Genomic DNA, 21,881 nt, shown 5'->3' on the forward strand with positions numbered 1-21,881 from the left:
GTTTTCTTCACACTGGTGCGGTAAAGTTGAGTGTGGCAAGTCATCTTGCAAGTGAACCAGGAGTGGGAGAGGCATTCAACAAGTTTCACATACATTTTCTTTCGGATACGAAACTAATTTCTTCTAACCGTCAGGGGACTAGAACACTGTGAAACATGGCTGCTCTTTCAGCCTGGTTTTGGAACGAGAGGTTTTGGCTGCCGCACAACGTAACCTGGGCGGATCTGGCAGACCCAGCTCCCGGGGTGGAGTACCCCAAAGCTGGACACTTGTTGACTGCCTTGCCGCTGGCTTTAGGAATTTTAGCCGTCAGGATACTCTTCGAAAGGTTCGTACTTGAGCAGACATGCAAACTCCTCACCTTTCGGCGATATTTAGCGTTTTGGTTGATGGAGGGGGGGTGGGGTGAGGAGCGGGTGGCTTGGTATATTTCACAGTGTGATGACAGTAACGTTAGCTACTTTGTGTTGGTCAACCATTGAGCTAATTACCTTAGCAGCTAGCATCTAGCTACCGCAGTGATTTACTAACATGACCCGGCAGAGCGGGTGAAAATGACAACCGACGAGTTGTGTTCCGCGGTGCGCGATGGCTTGTCGCGCGTGTTCCGCGTTTGTTCTAGATGATGCGCCTCGCGGCCTGTTTTTGAATCTCCTCATCATCAGTTTAACGTCCAAACTGTCGCTAAACACTCGGTCACTTTCTGTTGTGGTGTGGGGTCAGTGTCGGTGGTCGACAGGTTACTTTTCTGAACTATTCAAAGCGCAGTCAGTGATGGTGGGCGGGACACCTCATGTATTTTGGTGTTTTAAAATTATTCTCTCAGATGATTTGGCTTGTTGTTTTGGAAAAGACAGAAATAGCCACAGCACACAGAAGTCTGCTGTTTTTAAGACGACTCTGATGAACTCCGTGTCATTGAAGGTGAAGTGGAAACGCTGCCCTGGTGTATGATGCTAGATGTGACAGAGTAGTGTTTTGTGTGCTTCTTGTGTTATTTATAGAATCTGCTAAATTTAATAATTATTATAATAGATAATAAATGAGCTACTCTTAAGATGATTTTCCAAAGTGCCTTTTTTGCTTTATTTGGAAAGTGTGGAAAGAAAAGGAGGATTTAAATTGATTAATTTTCTTTCGTAAGCTGAATCCTTCTATGGCCAAGGGAAGATCCGCCCTACTCTTCCTGTGATTGGTGCATACTTGTTGTTTTTGTTTGGGTTAGGTATGAAGAGTTAGGTTAGGGTAGGAATACCAGGGTAAGCCAATCAGAGGCAGAAAAGGGTGGTTCATCCCTTCATTGTTGGGATTTGTAAATTAGGCTTCCTGGACCCACCAAGTTGTACCCACACTGTCTTTTGCACTTAATCTGTTTGCATCTCTGCACTCATGTCTGTGTTTTCTTGTGCATGAGAAGAAATTTCCTAAACACTCCTTATAATGTGCACGTTTTTTTCACATCACTGGAATGATGGGTTTGTTATTGCTGTGGCCAGACCAGTATCTTAAAATGTTTGTTAACCGGGGTTTTGGGAAACACCACAATCCCTTCACTGTCACCAGTTCCTTCTTCAACCTTGTCTACTCAAACTCTACTTTTCTTTTATTTCTTCCCTACTTTTAAAAACAAATGTGTGCTCAAATGTACCTTTAAACCGTGTCTCTTGGGTCTGACTTCAAGCACATGCAATACCGTTATAACAAAACATACATTCATTTTGACGCGGCGCACCTACTCACTTGTCACTGATGTTCGGATAGCTCCGGACTAGTTTGTGTAATCGCTGTGTAATCGCTGACTGTTAACCAACCTGCTTTTTTGTCTGTTAACTGATGCATACATGCATCAGTCATGCGATGGTGTGCCACCACTGCTCTGCCAGTCTGCTGCCTCTGTGACTGCAGCATATTGTTTTCTCATACATGATCTAGGCATCCATCCACTCCTGTGCAGAAGTTAATCTGTGCTTTTGTTCAGACTGCAGAAGTGGAGAAGGCAATAATGTACTGACACACACACAAACACACAAGCTGGCTTGGTACACACTTGGATGCCAGCCAGCTGCAGGCCTTGCTACACAGCCAAGCGGAGATGTCCTGAGGCAATTTGCTCTGGCAAACTAGAGCAATGGGTTTCTGTCATTCGCTTGACTTTTGTTGTATAGTTGAGAGGTTTTGGACTTATCTTATTACTCACCTGACCCTCTTCCTCTAATTAAGCAGCAGTAGGAGATTGTAGATGGGTCAGCCTGGGATCTCCAACAGGGGAGGTGTAGTTCCCCCACCAGTGAATACTGATTCCTGCAAACATCTCACAGTTGTTTCCAGATTATCTTTGCATTGTTTTGTTATTTTATATAGCCTTTTGGTCTGGGAAGGCAAGGGGTGATGGCGCTGTTGAAAACAAACCCTCTGAGGCCCAGCTAAACGACTGCAGACATTTAAGAAAAGAGTTTCTCATTCGAATTACAGAAAGTATGTCTCCTGTTGGAAGACAGTCACAACAGAAAAACCACTTTCACCCATTTGTCGACAGAAATTTTGATTAGTGTACTGAATGACCTGATACAGTGGTTTCACTGATGTCAACACTATTCTTTATTCAGAGTATTTGCTCAGGCATTGATGCATTGAGGGAAGGTTTGCCTTTCGACAATTCTTGCCTGTTTCCTATTTCGAAATCTGGACAAACCAGTCATGGAAGTCCTGTTTTGTTCAGCTTCACTGCAGAAGTCTTCAGAGGACCGTTTAATTGAATTCAATAAAATGGAAATCACAGCAGGCTATACACATGGCCCTAAACTCAATTTTCAAACACTGAGCATTAGCTTTTTATTGGATTCATTGCTTTCATATCTTTGTTAAACAATTGTTATAGTATTTTGTTTGCACAGTGTTGGAGCCAGTACAAGGTCAGGTGTAGGGCTTCAGGATATGAGAAATACTGTAGCTGTGATACAGTGGTTGGGTATCTCAGGGGCGATACGAGATAGGATAAGACAAAGAAAAGTACAATTTCAGTTAGTGTTGAGTAATGTGAGAATATACCGTGAGTTATTTTTATCTGTAGAGGGTTTCTTGATTAATTTTCAAGAAAATTGCACCATATCAGATAGACACTCAATACAGTATTTTATCCATATTGTCCATAGTTTCATTGTGTCTGGTTGTACATAGACAATTAAAATGAATAGACAGTGTGACTGCGTTGTGTCACATACCACACATCCAGTTTGTCTTGGCAAGGTTATTGCTCTGCTCTCACAACTGCTGGCCTGACTGTCCTTGACTGTCCTGTGGTTTACTGTAATATATAACCACAGACCGTTTAAATCGTGGACAGGTCTGAAAAGGTGTCTAAGGAGATTTGCAGAGGCATTTGATAAGACGCAGACAGTGCAGAGGCACCTGACTGTCTGCTCCCTTCGAATGCAAGGCTGTCCTCGAGAGACTCATCGACAGTGATGTTATCAGAGAGCGTTTACTCTGCCCGATGCTCTGACCGGCTGACTGCCTCATTCATTTATTTATCAGAAAAAAACCTCACACCACAGCTTGAGTTCCTACTCCTCTTTGTGCAGACCCTAAACATGGCTGTGCTGTTAGGCACTCACACAACAAACACACATATTGTGCTCTAACACCTGCAGTAAGAGGGTCAGGTGTTCACACAGTCACACAGTAATGAGGCTGAGACACATCCCACCATAAACTGGTTTTTAGACTGGTTTTTATTCATGGCCTAATTCTGGTTTGACTTTTTTTTCCCCGCATAGACTTGCAAAGGTGTGAGTACTGTTAGGTTTAGATGGTAGCTTTATGCCATGGCCACCAGTTTGAATATTTTCAGCTCCATTTCTGAGAAATCTTGTTTTGTCCCATCATTTTGGCAGCTCAAATGGTACAATACACATGAGCCTTGGCTGAAGAAGCCAGTCAGATCTCGAGTGAAATCTAAGTGTTTTCTTGGTGCAGTTGAAAGCAAAAGAAGCTGCTGAATTAATCCAAAATAGACCAGAATTTAAAACTGGATTGATTGAAACTGCAGATTACATACCAGCAAATCCTCCCCACTTTTCCCAGGATTCTACTGTATTTTACCTTTCTTTCCCTTTCAACATTTTCCTGTTAATCTCCTGTATTTCTCACCTTTCTAAAAAAGAAATTGACAGGAGGCATAACCGCCTGTTTGAAGTGATTGCTAAATTCTCCTCCAGTACAGCAGGTGGCAGTATGTAGAACATAAGCTGTGACATCTAGTGACGAGGAGTCATTTACTCAAATGGCACCTGCCCAGAAGAAGAAATATGGCGCACAGATTTTAAGTGTAGCACACGGAGGGAAAAGTGACAGATCTTCCGAACATAAGCGCACCAAAGAGGTGCAGAAACATGCTCCACCAGTGACTGTATTTATAGTATCTCTCCCATCCACGTTCACAGCATTTCACTTTCAACCAGGTATCTCATTCTGAACACCTAATGCTGGTCAATTACATATTGTAGGAACTAGTGAACCCAGTCACTGTTGCTCTGATATTTTAAAGCAAGTAGTTGGCTTGTGGTGATTTTAACATTCGTTGTGTGCATCCTTGGTGAGAGCGGTGGAACGACCCAAGGCAGGGCGCCGGAAAATTTCCCTTGTTTTCAAATCCCAGTGTTGAGGTGTATGTAGCGTTAAATTCAGTTTCGACTGCTGACAGTACACACTTCATCTGCCTTCAGCTCCTCCACTTCCACGACTTTTACTGCTCACATTGACGGACACTTCAACTGCTTTCATCTTTTACTCTTCACCTGTCTTTCTCCTGTCAGGGCTCGCCCTTTGACACCCCAACTGTTTTGATAATCAGTTAATGGTTTCAGTCGTTTTTCAAGTAAAATGTCAAAGCAATTTCCTGGTTCCAGCTTGTCAAATGTCAGGATTTCATGCTTTTTATTGTGTGTTGTAGTAGAGACTCACTGATTGTATTTCCGTAGCCGTGGTGATATGGGTAATTCCAATTTTGATTGATTTTCTTTCTTTCTAAGAACTATAATTGACAGCATACGCGAACATTTTTATAACTCCAAGTGTATGTTCATAATAAAACACTGAGTATTATAAACCTGTGCATTTCCTTCTAAACTACACCAGGTTACCCGACCTACTGTCATTGCCACTCAAATAAAATCTCTAAATAAAGTGCTTCAGGTTTTTTGTTCAAATAAAACCAGACTGAAAATGAATTGCAGTGTATTTCACTTCATCTTACATGTTTTAATTTCCCATGTGGTGGCATATTTGTAAATTTGAGCAGCGATTGGCTGCTCACTGGTCTTGGCCAATCCTGCTGAAACCGACTGATTCTGGTCACCAACCGATTGATCAGTTCATCTCAGTATTATAGTAAACTGAATATCTTTGGACTTTGGACATTTGGTAAAGTAAAAGAAGCTTAATTAATATATCCCTTTGGGCTTTTAGTACTATTGCTATTTTCTGGCATTTTCATGACCAAATGATTAATAGATTAATTTTTTAAAATAATGATCAGAAAATTATCCTTAGTTGCAGACTTACTTCCAACACTTTCAGGTCTCATGTCTTCGCCTTTGAACAAGAATGACAATAAAAACAAACTTCAGCTTCTCCAACTCCAACAAGCTCCACTGCTCATAGACATTTCACTGCAGTTACTTTCAGCACTTACACTCAAGTTGAAAGCGACGCTCGAGTGAAACTAACATCTTGCACCACTGCTAGTTTTCAGTATTTGTCTCTCATCTGTCAGCTCAACCACAAGTTCTACTTGGATATTTCAGCTATTTTATCGTCTACTTCACATTCTGCTCATGGAACCTCTTGGCGCATTTTTTTTTTATTTCTACCTGTAGGCAGTTCCTCTTCCTGACTAATGTGACGGCTGTCCTCGGCCCAGCCAACTCCTCCTCCTCCTCAACCAGTTTCTTCTTGTTTAATCATAATCATTCTTTGCTGTTGGCAGTGTCTTTGTATATGGGAGCAGTCAGGCTGTTTGTGTGTGCAAGCCTTTGCCCCTCTAAGCTGTGTCATGGGTTGAAATGTGTTCAGACTACAAACTTTGATGTGTGTGAGATTATGAATTGCCCGTAATCTGTTGCGGCCCATTTGGACTGTTTTCCCCATAAACTACCTACCAGGTATTCTGTCTGCCACAACCCTTGAGGATGTGAGGGTAGATGCTAAATACAGTGTGGATGTGATGTATTAAACATCCTCCTTGCTCAGTGTTCCGTTTATTGCCCACATAATCGGGCATTGTCTCTCCCCAAAGTCATGTTTCCTCCACATAACTGTCAGTTCTGTTTTCAAACTTGCTGTAACTTCACAAGTCAAATGAAGGCCACAATTACATCCAGTGCTGTGCTATGAATAGAGCTTAGGCCCTGGGACTGGGACGTTTTCCCACTGTCGAGGTTGTATGTAGCTTACTGTGAGCTGCTAGCGTCCATGTACACAGACCACACTGAGCCTGTCTCCTGGTAACACGCTTTGTGTATGCTGGATTGGTCAGGTTCTGAGGAGGAACAGGGATGTTTTGACGTTTTACATAAATAGATTAGCTTGCGTGTCTCGCCTTCTCCCCCCTGTCCCTGCTGTCCACCAATTAGCACTGCAGGCTCGGGCTTGCGTGGGCTACCTCTGCCGATTCATGAGACTGTTGCACCTATCTGTGCCACCATCATCTCATCTTTTTGCTTACCATAGAAGCTACATCACATTAAGCTGCATGTTTGTTTTGCTCAGTGAAAGTGTTTTATGCTCAAGGTGCACATAGGTGGTGTAATTGGGTTCCCTTGAGTAATGCTTAATAACATCATACCACGTGAACCTGATTTACCCAGTGTAACCTTTCTGCAGTATGTCTTTTGTTGGGTTCATTTGAAGCTCCACGGTACACCACGTTTTAATTTCAGCGTCCTGAAAATCATTCAGTGAAATGAAGTGAAGCTCTTCTTTAAGGTCACTAAGAACTAAGTCAGGGGTCATCTTTAAAAAAAATCCTGCTTTTGAATGTATAACTGCATGTCGGTGTGAAATTACTCATTGTATGCTTTAATGTCCTGTAATGAGGACAAGAAGTGTTGTACGACAGACAAAAGTTTTTTCTTTAAAGAATACCTCCAGGACCTTCTTGTACATGCAGCCATTTTATCAGCCTACACCACAATTGGCTCTGCACTAGTGGAGCGTTTACTCTTGCCAGTGTTAGGATAAAACATATATAAAGTGAAAGGGTGTCCTACACCACCAAGGAGCACATTAGTCCTGGACTGGATTGGACTGAAACAGGCAACGTTTTAACCTTGCATTTTTTCGTTAGCCAAAATGACAAGCAAAACATACAGCATAGGTACATACAGGCACAAAGCTGATTACATTTTGCTGAAGTGATGGATCAACCAAGTCAAGGGTGCCAAAAATCAAAGCTGATTAGTCATCTTGAATATTTGTTGATGAAACCAAGCACATGTGCAATTTGGGATTAAAAGTAGAGTTTACTCTTGTATTTGTTCTCTTTATGTTGACAGACCGTTTATAATTTAGTCTGTCTGGAAAACAAATCATTTGGCTGAATGTTGATTAATGAAGTCATAGCGTTTACATTAGATAACAGTTTACTCTTAGATAAGATATGAGTTAACTGTTGGTTTTGCTGTTTATATGGTTTCTTTTCAGGCTTTAGGCAGAATATTCTTTGAGCTGCACGCTGTTGTCTGGAGAGCTGTAAGATCACATGATCACGTAATGCCATGCTGTGACACTTTGAATTGAAGGTGGGCGTTTTCTTCACTGCTCATTTGTATCAAAGATCCCTCACGAGTCTACACTTTCACTCAGAGGCATGAACATAGTTTGCGTTCCTCATTACCTCTGCAGGGTGCAGCCATCTGAAAGATTGACAGATCACCCTATACTGCAATTTGTTATGTAGTCTCGTGGACTTATTCCTGATTTTCTAGTAAATGCTAAATCAGGAACATCTGAAGTTACAACACAGCATGCAATAAGACACTCTTAAACCATCCACAGTGTAACAGCAGGCTTTTTTTCCCTGCTGATTAAATCTCCTGTCATGTTTTTTGATAACGCATGTTTTCAGTTTTTCAAGGTCAGTGTATTAGTCAGTGTATTACTATGCCGGCCCATTGTTGCAGTGCAATCTGCATGTGTCAGACCAAAATCGCGCTCATTCCCATCTGCAAGACTCAGCCTGACTGAATCTGACTCACTTCTAAATTTTAACCTGTGCTCTACCCATGTGAAACTTGAAAGAATAATTTATGGCTGCTATGAAGAAGGCGAGAAGGCTTTCTCACAAATACATAATTGGAATATGGCTGTAAAACATGTTAAGCCTGCATGATGTAAGTCACAGCACTCCACCACCGCAAAACACAAGTTGCTGATAATGGCGAACATGCCATTCTGTTTACACTTTAAGTGGCAGTAGTGAATTGAATCCAGCTGTCAAACATATGAGACAGTTTATCCTACCTGTTAGTTACAGCACAGCTTTCCCAGATTTGGTCAGATAAACATTTATGGTGAGCTAAGAGCTTCTTTCCCAGCTGAATGTGACAGTTCAGTCATAATGCAAAACAGAACGACAGGCAGGGGTCATACAAGGTCATAATGTTCCCATATTGAAGAGGACATCCCAGAATCACTGGGGATTTTGAGAAGCTCCCCTTCAGCACGCTTTTGCTTTATTTCACCCATACAATAATTAACTGTTAGCCAGCCACACAAACTGCTACAGCAAGACATTAACCACACTCTCTGTGCATGTTTTTCCAGTGGAAACACCTGATGCACGCAGCCACTAAGACTGTTAGCACAGCCAGACAAATAGATAAGAGAGGGAGAAAGTGTTTGAAATGACATTTGAAAACAACAAGCGTAGCCTCACCCTGAAAATGTATGTGGCTGAACGACCCCTACTTGAACTGAGACGTAATACTTGTTGTGTCAGTTAGCAGAATTCCATTGCAGCCCAACTGTAGCATGTTCTCCAGCACCGAAGCGGTTGCTGTTGTGCGTAGTAATACTTAAAAGGACCAGTGTGTAGGATTCAGCTGCATTTAGCAGTATTCCCCTCACCCTGCCCTTCCAATGGACAGGAGAGCATAAGCTGAAAGATGACAGGCTCTATCTAGGTCTATTGCTCGTTCCGGGCTACTGTAGAAACATGGTGGTGCAACGTGGCGGACGTCATGGAAGGAGGATCCGCTGATTCTGTAGATAAAAGGGCTCATTTTAAGGCAACAAGAACTGAGTGTATCCTTGAGGTCTATCAAGCATGATGAATGTATTTCCTTCTTCATAAACCACTTGCAAAGCCAAGTTTTCCTTAGAGTTTGAAACATGCACTGTTTACATTCATGTTCCTAGCAAACCGCTTTTCTTCATTCCCATCATTGCTTGAGCGTTGCTGCACATTTCACTGCTTTTACTGTCGTCTGTAGATCAGTGGAATAGTGTGATGCCATGTATGACATCAGCTGCCCGTATTTGTGTTCTTGCGCACAAGACAAACAAAATGGGGACCCACTCATAGAAAAACAGGTCCAGATCACTAGTGGAGGTCTGAAACTGCACAGGCTCCTTTTAAACGTACCACAAAGAGGCTCTGTAGGTCATTTTTCAGCCTGTTTAAAACTGCTATTGCATTCGTCTAAGGTGATCCAGTCACAAGTGGACAGCTTTAAGTGCATCAGTTCACACCTGCATTACAATGTGACTGCACACTCCACTTGAGTGACCACTTACTTCAGATCTCACTTCTCCACTCTATATGCAAGTTAACCATACATCGCTGGGACAAACAGACGCAGTGTTATTACTTTCTACAAAGAAAGGAATAAGTTTGCTGAATTCACAAGAAGGCCGAAATAATTAAGGATTTGTCATAAAAAGCGTCACACAGTTTAGAGAGTTTCTCCTGACTCAACAACTTCCAAAACGGCCTGTTTATTTAAGGTGGTCTGGGCACTTTCAACAGGGGTGACAGAGACAGAGCCTATATTGGTTAGATAGACATGGAGTAGCCAGCAGGCCACAAGAAACTGACAGTGTTATTTAAAATGAAAGAAACAGCTCAATGTATTGCATTTAATGCAGAATTTACAAGAAGGCACAAATGGTTAAGAATTGGCCGTAGCCGTCAAAATTGCGCTGTGTTTTGAAGGGAGTCTGGGGATATTGTGGTCACTAGTCTAATGGTGAAATAATCTAAACCAGACACAAAAACATCTGCTGCTTGTCTTGGCAGGTAAGAACCAAAGGACGTACTTTGCATCACAGTAACCCAGATGGAAATCAAACAGTCTGTTTCATGTGTGCTTTCACAGACTTCCTTTGAGTCTCTCAGAGTGGCTGAGGACACGTTACCCCACACGCTGCTAAGAATATAGCCACATGCAGCCCAGACCACCTCAGAACCTGGTCTGAATGGTTGGCTCTGCATGCGTCTTGGGTGCATTCAAAGGTGCTGTCCCCATTGTGATCAGATAACTTAAGATGAATGTTACTCCCATGTATAAGCAGGACCTTTTATTTATGGACCAGTCTCAGGTTATTAGTGGTGGAAATCTCATACCACCAACTGTCAAAAAAGAGCAAACCCTTTAAAATATGTTCATATTTCAGATATTTGACACACTAGTCCTTAATTTTGAATGTATGAAGGATCCCTGGTTCTCAATCTGATCACAGATTAAAAGCACAAACCAGGCCTTTAAGTTTTCCTTTCAGAACCAGTGTGCATTCTTTAACAACATCGTTTGACCCTTCATCTGTCACATCTTCACCTCTGACACAGATTTATCGCCAGTACCTGTGCCCAGAGTCTCCACATTCAGCCAGGTGTTGGACGAAGAGCTCAGCCCAATGCAGTGCTGGAGAAAGTGTTTACATCCATCACACAGGTTTGGCTTCTTTATCCTTTAAAGAGACATTTGTGGACTGGAGTATCAGTAATGGTCATTGAAAGCATCTGACGACTCAGGACAGATACATGATTACAGAGTTGGTCATACAAAAACTATGGTGCCTCCACAATTTAGCACTGTATCCATTAAATTTGGGTTTAGTTATATGGAACAACAGCTGTTTAGGCTGATGGAATTCATCAATTTTGCCTTGGTTTTAAGGCATTTTGACATTATTGATCATATTATTTGGAAAACTTTGATATGATATTAACACAGCATTACCAGTCCAAACAGTCCGGTACTATTGATATTTGGCTAATTGGGCTAATAATCTGTTCACAGTGGTTTATCACTAATACAACTGTTCACTTGCTCTCTTTCAGTCTCGGAGATTAAAGCCCAAATGTCATTATGCCAATGCTTGGACTGGATACTGCATACAGGACTCAGTTGTACTCTCTCTCTTTGCACAGAATCCAGACTCTCGCCATCTGGATGGCCTGTCTAAGCAGCTGGACTGGGAGGTGCGAAAGGTCCAGCGCTGGTTCAGGCACCGCAGGAACCAAGATAAACCCAGCACACACACTAAGTTCTGCGAGAGCATGTAGGTTAATGCACATTGTGTTCACCTTTAACCTCTCTGCAGGCTTAAGCACACAGTGGTTGTGTTTGCTGTGCAGATGCAGTATGATGTGTGTGTATGTGTGTTCATGTATTACTGTCTTTGTGAGGACCGATTGTAGACCATCAGAGTGAGGACATTTCACTGTTAGGACTTGGATTTAGATTTAAAATAAGAATTAGGTTGAGGTTTTGTTAGAGTAAGGATGGTGGTGAGACATGAATTGTTAATGATTAGAGTTTGGGTAAGAGGATGTGTTGTTTTCTGCTTTAAATGATCTTAATTTCTGGGTCATAATGTGTTCTCTTTTACTTCTAGGTGGAGGTTTACATTTTATTCATGCATATTTACGTATGGGTTCCAGTTTCTGTGGCAGGTGAGCAGGCTGTCAGAGCAAGAAACATTAATTCTGACGCTGTTAGCATTGTTTGATCGGCACGTTTATTTCCATAGATAATAGCTTTATTGATTGTTTGCTGAACTGATATGTGTTTGTTTTTAGTCCCCTTGGATGTGGGATACACGGCATTGCTGGTACAGTTACCCCTATCAGGTATGATGCACTTCTTATCTCTGTCTGTGACTGTATTATTACACTATTTACAAACCAATACAACAGCCAAGGTCACACAAAACAAAGTGTTTGAAGAAGTATCTCCAAATGTGCTGATTTTGAATGTTTGTGATAAACTGAAGGATTAAGTTTTCCTTTATGGGCTTAGAAAATTTGCTTCTTAATCTAAATAAACAGTTTAAAAAGTCTCCTGGATTAGCTGGAAAATGCTGAAAACAGGCAGTTTGTCTGAGCTCATGAAAGGTTGGCTTGTTAGAGACAGCTGGCTCTTGCTGGACTGCTACAAACAGTGACCATCTGTAGAATATGATGTAGATTAAACTATCCAACAGTATTTAAAGTAGTTTAAATTAGCACAACCTTAAACATCTACAGCAGTAAAATACAACACACTCATTAATGCAGCAGTATTGTGAGTAACTTTTCATACATAAAGTACACTTTCCTGATAATACTTACATACTTAAGTAAGGTTTTGAATGCAGACTTTTTACTTTTAGTGGCTGCCTTACACTTGAGTAGCCGGCACAAAGTGCATTATCTTTTTACTGCTCTATAAATGGTGATGTGTCATAAAAAGTAAAAATATCATCAAGATGCATCACCATGGTGAGATTAAACAATTACTATACACGTGGTATAGATTTAGGTCATAGGACAGAGCCACTTTGATCCTCAGTTCTGATTGGCTGGCGAGATTATAACATTTTTCAAAGGGACATATTTGACACTACTTCCTACAATACTTACAATAAAAAGTAACATCCTCATTCACCAACTCCCATTCAGAAGTTTGAAACAGTCCTTCAGGAGGACGCGGGTTTAAATCCTCACACAGGACAAACTGTCCATCGTCAACCAGTGATTGTCAGGCATGACAGGGTTTTCTGAAAAGCAGGGCTTCTCGCGCCTTATTGCTCAGCTAACTCTGGACATCACGGTGACTCACTGGACCAGGATGTGTGCTGTGATGCTGTGTTGCACACTCACATGTCACCCTTTCACTCTCACTCATACTGTGTGATGTCCAGCATCGTTTGTTATGAAATGAGTGAATAAAAGTCTAATCTGATCACGTCCCTGAACCCGTCTCACCTCTCTGTCTCCTCAGATCATGACTCCAGGTCTTTACCACTACTATATAACAGAACTGGCCTTCTACTGGTCACTCATGTTCTCCCAGTTCACCGACATTAAAAGGAAGGTAAGAGGAACAACGCTGGCTCTGTCTCTGTTAGGTTAGATCACACGGGCTGCAGCACAGTTGCCACTCCCTGTGAAAAATGTGTTAATACATCTATTGTTCCTCATTTGGCAGAGAACGTATGAATGGGTATATGGATCTGTGCGTGTGTCCATGTGTGATGCAACGCATTTCAAAGCTATGCTGTCTTACGAGCTCTTACAGTCGTGTTAACTTTGGAGGGTCACAAGTTTATGTTTCTTGCTAGTGGGCGGGGTGCAGCCACAGTGCTGCTCGGTCTGTGAATGCTTTGTATTTTCAGCACGAGGGCACCCGCTGTCATGTGATGGAGCAGGCCTAACTCTATTAGAATTACAGAAATTCCACAGAATAGCAGCCTATTAGAGCAGGACTTAGTTACAGCCACAGACACCTTTAATGTTGTAGATGCTTCATAAAGCAAATGGAAAAGGCCAAGAGGCATTTTGTGTAATATCTATATTTTCTTCATGATATCATGTTTAGATGAGGCAGCCAAAGCTCCTGCTCAGGTGATTCTTTTATTAGTTTAGTGTCTATCGAGATAAAAGCCTTTGTTGATGTCGGAAATTCCTGAAGGCCTTTCTCACCGTTTGACCTTTGCTCAACTCGGTTGCATTATGATAACGTGAGTTAGGTCCGAACCACAAAGGTAGCGAGTAAACATGCACGTGAAAAGGTGTTTCCAAACAAGCGAAGGAGCTGGTAGTCCTGAGAAACATGGGCGGGTTTTAAGACCTTTTAGAAAGCTTCCAAAAAGGTGGATGTTCCACTTCGCTGACTTTACAAACTCACTCTTAATATCTCACAGGAGATGTCAGCCTGAAATGTTAGCAATGCTCGTACAAAAAAGTCCACGGTGTGTTAATGGAATTTTACACAGTGTTCCTCAGTGGCCCTGCCTCTGCAGAGACCAGCAGACCATTAAAACTGCAGATTGAATGTTGAATTATGATAACTTCAAACAAGGGAAACAGTAAGATAAAAGCCTAGTAAGCTGGCTGGAGTTACGGAGCGAGCAGATTCAATTTAAGATTCCACATATTCAAGACCAAATCTATTTTTCACTGTTTCTGTTTTTGCCTCCCTCTGTCTGTCTGTGTCCACCCTTACAGTCTGCTGCTGTCAGCCCACATGACTTGCCTGTCAGATGCAGATGTCTCCTCTCTTAAGCTTCGCTCTTAAGCTGCCTCTGCCTGTGTATTTGTCTTAGGTTGGTGTGTTGTTAATATTTCACCTCAATCTTCTGTCTCTGTCCAAGTCTGCCTGCATGAATCAAGCATTTCTCACCAAGTTAGGCTTCACTTGGGTTTCGTCCGTTTCCTCTGAAAGAGCGACCGCTGCCTGTTAAGAAACGTTGGTGGTGAAATTCAGTACAAGTTAGCAGTTTTGTTCACGCTGTTTCAAAATTTGATCTCCCCTCTCACGATGGTTGTGCATCAGGCTTTTGCCTCAGCTTTGTTAATGTGCATCTGTGGGTGTCATGAATGGGGGCAGAGATTGGCAGTCACACAGTACTAAAGCTTAAAGAGGGGAACTGCTTCCGGTGCAAAGAGCATATATCTGACCATGTTTCCTGTTGCACTGAAGCACAGTCTGACACTGAATGACATGAATGAATAGTTCCTGCATCAGTAACGGTTTGATATGTGGGTGAGAGAGTGCTGTGAAGCGCTTTTTTTTCCCTTTTGTGGTGTTGATGCTAACATGACAGGAAGTGTGGTTTTGAATGTAAGAGACCCTCATACGTTCATTTCTTTCATGATGTCGTCTTCGGCTCCCACGGCATGCTGCTTAAAGGCCGCTTAAAAACACACTGATCACACGTATCACACGTCTCTTTTGTGCCTCAGCGTTCATTTGATTTTAACATGTTATCTATAAACTCTTCAATTGTCTGGACTGAGCAGCGGTTGTGTCACACAGGAGGCCTTCGTTTAAGAGTACAGATAATTGTGTGTTTGTTGTCAGCCAGGGGAGAACAACCAGTGCTTCCACCGTGACTTGTTTTACATCTCTAATTAATTACAGCAAATTTTTGGATAAATTTGCATCCCCAGCACAGCTGCGACCTTTGATCTGCTCCAGACTGTTCTTAGACAGCGTATACTGGGCTGTTGGCTGTGTTTGTGAACTCTTCATTTCCTGTTTTTAATTATCTTGTATCTGTTTGCATGATGTGTTGGTTACTTTATTTTCCTCATCATTGTGGCCAGAGCCATTTATCATGCATTCTTGATCACATCTTAAATTACTGCTGTACTTCTTCTTTTTTCTTTTTTTTTTTTTACTGTTGTGCTGTTTCTCTGACTTCATTTTCTAAGGGCTGTTTGTTATCATGATTGTTTGGTTTGTGCTCAATGTTTCGTGTCACCCTTTTTCACTTTTTTAAAATTTAATTTGTTTTTATGTGATAGTGACAGTGCAGACAGGAAATGTGGGGATACAAAAATGGGTATGACACAGAGCAGGGGACCTTGGGGTTACATGCACAGTATATGTCTTAACCACTGGTTGACCTATGTGATCTGTATCGCATTTCCCCTGTAAAAGAACAGTTAATGCCCTCAATGACAGCACAAAGAGGTGCGACCCCACAACAACTTTAAAGGTGAACGTCCAGTGTTCATGTGTGCTCACCGTCCCTCTCCCTTTTTTAATTCCAGGACTTCCTTATCATGTTCATCCATCACCTGGCTACAATTAGCCTGATCAGCTTCTCCTACGTCAACAACATGGTGCGAGTAGGGAGCCTCGTGATGTGTGTCCACGACGCCTCTGACTTCCTGCTAGAGGTCAGTTAAGACACGGTGACGACTGTGATAACACACCACAAGATTCTTCTCTGAAATGTGTTCAAGTTTCTTTACCGTTGCACGTTTTTAAGCAACTACAATTCAAATATGCTGTACGCTTTACTCATGGCCTTTTTTTTTTTTTGACATGGCCAACTGTGATATTTTAGAAATATCAAATATGGACCATACAGTAACACAGGGTTACTGCTGACACAGTAATTATGTGGCCTCAGCTGTTACCTGCAGTCGTTTCCTTTTAGGATGTTGTCCACTTGCCTTTTTGCTTCACATCAGTTGGTGTCTTAAACAATGGAGATGAATTGTGATTGTTGTTCAGTGTTTCCAGTCACTTCCCCTTGGCTGAAGTCCAAACAGATTAGAGGTATGAGCCCATGGATTAGGTAGGGTTGATGAATGGTAAAAAAAAAACTTCTGCTCTACATAAAACTCATTATACTCCATTACTTCTGTTATTTTCCTCTCCTACAGGCAGCCAAGCTGGCCAACTATGCCAAGTACCAGCGCCTGTGTGACTTCCTCTTCATTGTGTTTAGTGTGGTATTCTTCATCACACGACTTATTATATATCCAATATGGTGAGTTCACAGTGACACCTGTGACCTAGAATGAGTTTTATATCTACTCCGGCATCATGGTTATCAGTTTAATCCTGCACAACAGCACGCTGTTATGGAGGCCAAGAACATCCGTGCTAATTTTTTTAATCCTGTTATCTTGAGATCATTAGTTAATTACCGTGTTGTCAAGAATATGACCTTTGTTATCTTGAGGTAATGACATAATCTACCTGTCATCACCAGAAAACAAAAGGTTGTTTCCTCCTATTACTCGTAATGTCTATATGTGCTTTAAGTTGAGTGCTGTATGTAAGCTATTCTTTACAGTTATTAGCCATAATGTGTAATGTTTCCCCCCTCATATTGCAGGGGGAAACATTCTTACAACAAATGGAAAAGTTCACATGATTTCCTTTGAAACTCAAACCCACCCGACAGAGCAGTGCGTGTATGTCATGGTCCAGTGTTATGAAGTGCTTTTTCATGATCAGTAATCTCATTATCACAAGAAAGCAAGCCTTGTTATCCTGTGATAATGAAATAATGAACCTGTGATCTTGAGCTGATTCCATTTAAAAAAAAAAAAAAAGTTGGCTTTTATGTTTTTTCACCGGCGAGGCAGGAAATGTTCTAGCTTTAGCTCTGAAGGTGGCTGAGCGCAGATTGGAAAATGTGTGCATAACATTGTCTTCTAGCTTTGTTTTTGTAAGCAAGTGCTTGTACAGAAAACATTATACTCCTACTGTGCTCGAGTTTCTTAAATTACTGTCCTTGCAGGACATATCCTGGAGCTGTAATTTGTCACACTGGTCAGCAGCACACAACAAAACCGCCATGCTTTTGTTGACTAGAAATAGCTATGAAGTGATGCAGCTGCCAGTTTATAAATCAGATGAGGCAGTTTCCAGCATATCTACAATGGCAGACTGACATGTTTTCCTTGCTGCCCGGAGCTCTGCAGAGACCTGTACTAAGGTTTAGGCTTAAGTGAGCCGTTTAGATAGCGACTATTACTTGACAGAGACCTGGATGTTGAAGCTCAGCCTCTAGAGAGACGGACAATAGGGAGCCTATCACTGGCATAAGTAACCTGAGCAGCTATATTCAGTGTCTTGGTGTGGATGAGTGATAAAGCTAGTGTTGCCGGTGCAGTTACCTGGACTGAAATCCATACCTCTGCTGGGGGAGGTGGGTCTGTTGACAATCTCCTGTCACTCACCTGGATTTAAAGGAAGACGTGACCTCACCAGCCTCTCACCTGACATGACAGTAGATCTGTGTTACTCGCCTGCTTGGTTTTCCATTTGCATCCAAATGGGAGTTACAGTCTGTGCTGTCATAATGAATGGGCGTCATTAGAGATTGCTGGTTAATGATATGACTTAAGTACAGCTTGCCTGCTCCTGCTCTCACTGGGGTAAATTACTGCATGTGTGCATGAGCGTGTACGAGACCAGAAAATAAATATGTGCCTTCACACGCACGTCTGTTTGTCTTTTCCAGGATCCTGAACTCCACTATGTTTGAGAGCTGGGCCATAGTCGGGCCGTACCCGTCCTGGTGGCTCTTCAACTTCTTACTGCTGGTCCTCCAAGTGCTGCATATCATCTGGTCCTACCTCATAGCCCGTATAGCAGTCAAAGCCATGCTGCGAGGCAAGGTGGGTCACCGCACAGACCGGATGTTAATGAGAAGTACTGGAGTGTAGCTCCAGCCTCTCAGATGTGAAGATTTGCAGCTTCACACTGTTCACGAGATTTTGTTGACTTAACGATCATTCTCTCGACCATTTGAGGAAAATGAGCAGCAGATCAGTCTGTGATGGAAAGCATCATTTGTTGCAGCGCTGCTGTTCTGCCCTGCTGAAGGGTTTGACAGCCTGCTCATCCAAGCTATTCTTGCACAACAGCAATTGTATAAAAAAGTGTTTTACAGCAACTCGAACACACAATTAATGATCTTCTAACAAGGTATCGTTAGTTTCACTTCATGGTGTAATTTCATGAGCGTAAGTGTAGCTTAAACCGTCCAAAGTGCCCTTGATTATGAAAAATTCAGCACTATCCTTTCATACTGTTGCATAAGCAAAGATTAATACAAAAAAAAACTCCACACCTATTGACCCTAAACGTCAACTCCAAACTTTTGCAGGGACAGAAGTAGGTTTTTCACATTTATGGTTGGATGTGGTTGTGGCAATTAGATAAGTGACGAGTGGAGGGACCATAAAGGAAACCAAATAAATATTTGTCCCGGCCAGGCATCTGCCCATGAGCACAATGTTTATTGACATGTAAAACATAACACCGTGGCTATTTTTGGTGATGACTTTGCTGCCTCTGCACTTTTTTCCAAGCTGTCCCTGACTCTGTCTCATTCTCTCTGCAGACGCCGTTTGTTTCCTCCCCCTCTGGAATGAGAGAGGGAGATCCTGTCTTTCTGTCTGTCTTTGTCCAATGAGTCCTCCTCCACTGCTCTCTCGCTTCTCTCCGTTTGCTCTGTCCGCTTGAGACCTTTACCTTCTCTGTTTCTGGCTGTAAGTTTCTGTTGACCGGCTCGGCTGTGACTCCTTTCACACATCTTAATTCCGTCCGTCCTGTCCATTTTCATTTCCAGAGGGGTTCGTTGTAGTAGCAGCGGGTTTAATTGGACAGCTGCTGCAGCAGAATAACACTTAGATTCACTTAGAAAGACCGCAGTAAGGCGCGAGTTGTAAATGATGAGTAATGTGGTAATAGTGCCGTGAATGTCAGGTATGTCCAACTGTTTCTCATTAGGGAGCAGTGTGTTGAATCTGTCCCGCACCACCACCCTGTGGTTAGGATGAAGGCAGCTGATTTGCATGAATAAGACATTTGCGGGGCTGCTTTTTCCCCTCTTTCCTTTTTATATTCATCCATAGTTGTAACTCATTTCAAGCAGAGCAACAGATTTCACCTGTCATTAGATTAAATCAGTGGCTCTCAGCCCTTTCTTGCTCGTGATATTGCATGAAGCAATATCTCTCTTTGCTAACTTTCAGCAGTAAACAAATCATCACCCCTCTCTGTTTCCATCGTAGTTAGTTTTGTAGTTTTTGAGACATGACTCGGTTTGTAGAAGTGTGAGAAAGCGCAGTGATTTGACTGACTAATGCAGGCTGACTCACAGGGCTCTGATCATTTGAATACGGAAAGGAGCAGCTTTAATTCACAGAATGATTTTCTGTGCTCAGACTGCTTCATGAGAACATTTTTAGAGGCTTAAAAGCATAAAGCTACAGTATTTCACAAGAAAGAAGCAAAGATTAAAGTCAGAAAAATAAACAGTGTATCATAATACATTTTTTCCTTATCGCCTACCTGAGCAATTCATCTCCAACTCCCATTTTGGGAACCAAACAAATTGAGAGAGCTGTTACCGAGCTAGATAGTGTCTGGACATGAATAAACACTTTCCTCTATTCTCACTTTGGTGTTATGTGATCACACACCAGCTGGATTTATAAACACAAGCTTGCTCTGTGCTCTCTGTCGATATTGCATTACAGGACTTCTAGGTAAGATTAAAATCACCTCTGGTTTCTATTTAAGCTCAGCAGCATGTGAAATTTCCTAATAGAGTTTCAAAAACACTGGATTGGCTCCAGGCGGAGTGCAGCGTATCACCTGCCAGCAAAGGTGAACCATGCAGAGTGAAGGCAAAATAAACGATTGATGGAAAGATCTTTGACTCTTACGTGGTAATAATTAGACAATGCTGCTTACTAGATTCCACTGTGTAAGCTGTAGGTGCATCCATTTAACAAAACGGCCCCGACAAGATCCTTAGTGTGACCCTATTGATAAGACGGAAACTTTCACATATGTGTATCTATTTATGTACATGTAGGCATGTGCGTATTATTACAAAAAAAGTGAACTTTTTCCTTTAAAATGTCATCATCACATAAAAGATAGAAAATCCACTTAAAATCACTCTAACATTGTTCATTTATAGCAGCATTTTTGATGCTGATCAAGTTACGTCAGAGCTGCAGTTTTCATTTAGAGCTTACATTAATTTTGTCTACCCTGCAAGAGCTTATCGATGTTTTCTTCCCCCGTCTTCCTTCTAGGTGTGCAACGATGTCCGTAGTGACATTGAGAGCAGCTCAGACGAAGAGCCCGACACGCCCACAGAAGGCCTCAAGGCTTCTCATACTCCCAAAGGAGAAAACGGCACCAACGGCCACTGTGCTCCCGCTAAAGCCCGAGTGCAGAACCACAGCAGCTGGTGACATGGAGCCTGAAGCTGGAGCCCCCTGCAGTTTGTCCCTCACAACGTCTCCATGAGCTTTGTCCCATGACATTCCCTTGACATGCAAGGCTCGCTCACGCCCACATACACATACACACACAGCCTCCTATCACACATCTCACTGAGAGTGAGTGCGCACAGATTCATACATCGGTGGACTGATGGTGGATACACAGACACTGACATCTGCTTTGAAGAGCCCCGTAACGACACGTACGACACAACTCAAGAGCCGAAAGCTGAAATGTGGAAATCGGTTGACGCAAGTGATTTGCATTGCCTTATTTTTCAAATGATGGGATTTATTTGCTGCCAGATGTTGGTTGGTTTCAATGTTCTCTCCCAGTTTTATTGGTCAGATGAACTTGATTATATTCGTTTTAAGGATTAATTCACACTGGATCAGAGGGCAGAAAACTGCTGCTGCACTGCTCTCTAGGGCTTCAGACTTGGAGGTATGTTGTATTTCCAAACAGCATGACACAGCAGGTTTTATATATATATAACTGTATTGTTATAACTGTGGTTTTATGAGCTCTTAAAGGAGCACCTGCTGTGTATGCGTGTGTGTAACTAGAAGTACAACCGAGTTTTTTATAGCAGCAGTTTCTGTCCTTTGCAGTTGTCTGTGGATTTATCTTTTGACCACATTATTTTTGTCATGTTTTTTCTGTTTTAATGTTTTTTACTACTCCTTCTGAGACCAAATGTGTAAGAAATTGTTTGACGTCACTGCCTATAGAGGAATCCAGGTATGAGGACGATACTAAATGTCTGGTATCAAGTTCTCACTTGAGTGCCTTGCAAAAATGTATTTCCAAATATATTCTGTCGCTGAAACATGTCTTTCT

At 42.1% G+C, this 21,881-nt stretch overlaps 1 protein-coding gene across 3 annotated transcripts; it reads left to right on the forward strand.

The window, feature by feature from the left end:
• The first annotated feature begins 9 nt into the window (after nt 1-9).
• Nucleotides 10-21,874, forward strand: cers5 (ceramide synthase 5). Of its 3 annotated transcripts, none has more exons than XM_076741348.1 (10): nt 10-328; nt 10,847-10,952; nt 11,432-11,562; nt 11,899-11,956; nt 12,083-12,133; nt 13,266-13,358; nt 16,043-16,171; nt 16,664-16,770; nt 18,256-18,412; nt 20,849-21,874. In XM_076741348.1, the coding sequence occupies exons 1-10, from the start codon at nt 156-158 to the stop codon at nt 21,008-21,010; spliced, it is 1,167 nt and encodes a 388-aa protein (XP_076597463.1). In that variant the 5' UTR covers nt 10-155; the 3' UTR covers nt 21,011-21,874. The 3 variants fall into 3 exon arrangements, with proteins under 3 accessions (XP_076597463.1, XP_076597473.1, XP_076597482.1); XM_076741358.1 differs by lacking the exon at nt 20,849-21,874 and adding an exon at nt 19,141-19,280 and having other exon boundaries at nt 27-328; XM_076741367.1 differs by lacking the exon at nt 10-328 and adding an exon at nt 10,479-10,513 and having other exon boundaries at nt 20,849-21,150.
• The last annotated feature ends 7 nt before the right edge of the window (nt 21,875-21,881 follow it).

Source organism: Chaetodon auriga, chromosome 2, assembly GCF_051107435.1.
Source record: "Chaetodon auriga isolate fChaAug3 chromosome 2, fChaAug3.hap1, whole genome shotgun sequence".
In the NCBI taxonomy this organism is placed as follows: Eukaryota; Metazoa; Chordata; class Actinopteri; order Chaetodontiformes; family Chaetodontidae; genus Chaetodon; species Chaetodon auriga.

Bases quoted from the DNA above. Each gene is read 5' to 3' on its own strand.
- cers5 (XM_076741348.1), top strand. From the start codon at position 156: ATGGCTGCTCTTTCAGCCTGGTTTTGGAACGAGAGGTTTTGGCTGCCG. The intron at 11,563-11,898 runs GTAGGTTAATGC...TTTTACTTCTAG, and splicing joins ACTAAGTTCTGCGAGAGCAT to GTGGAGGTTTACATTTTATT. The intron at 18,413-20,848 runs GTGGGTCACCGC...TCTTCCTTCTAG, and splicing joins AAGCCATGCTGCGAGGCAAG to GTGTGCAACGATGTCCGTAG.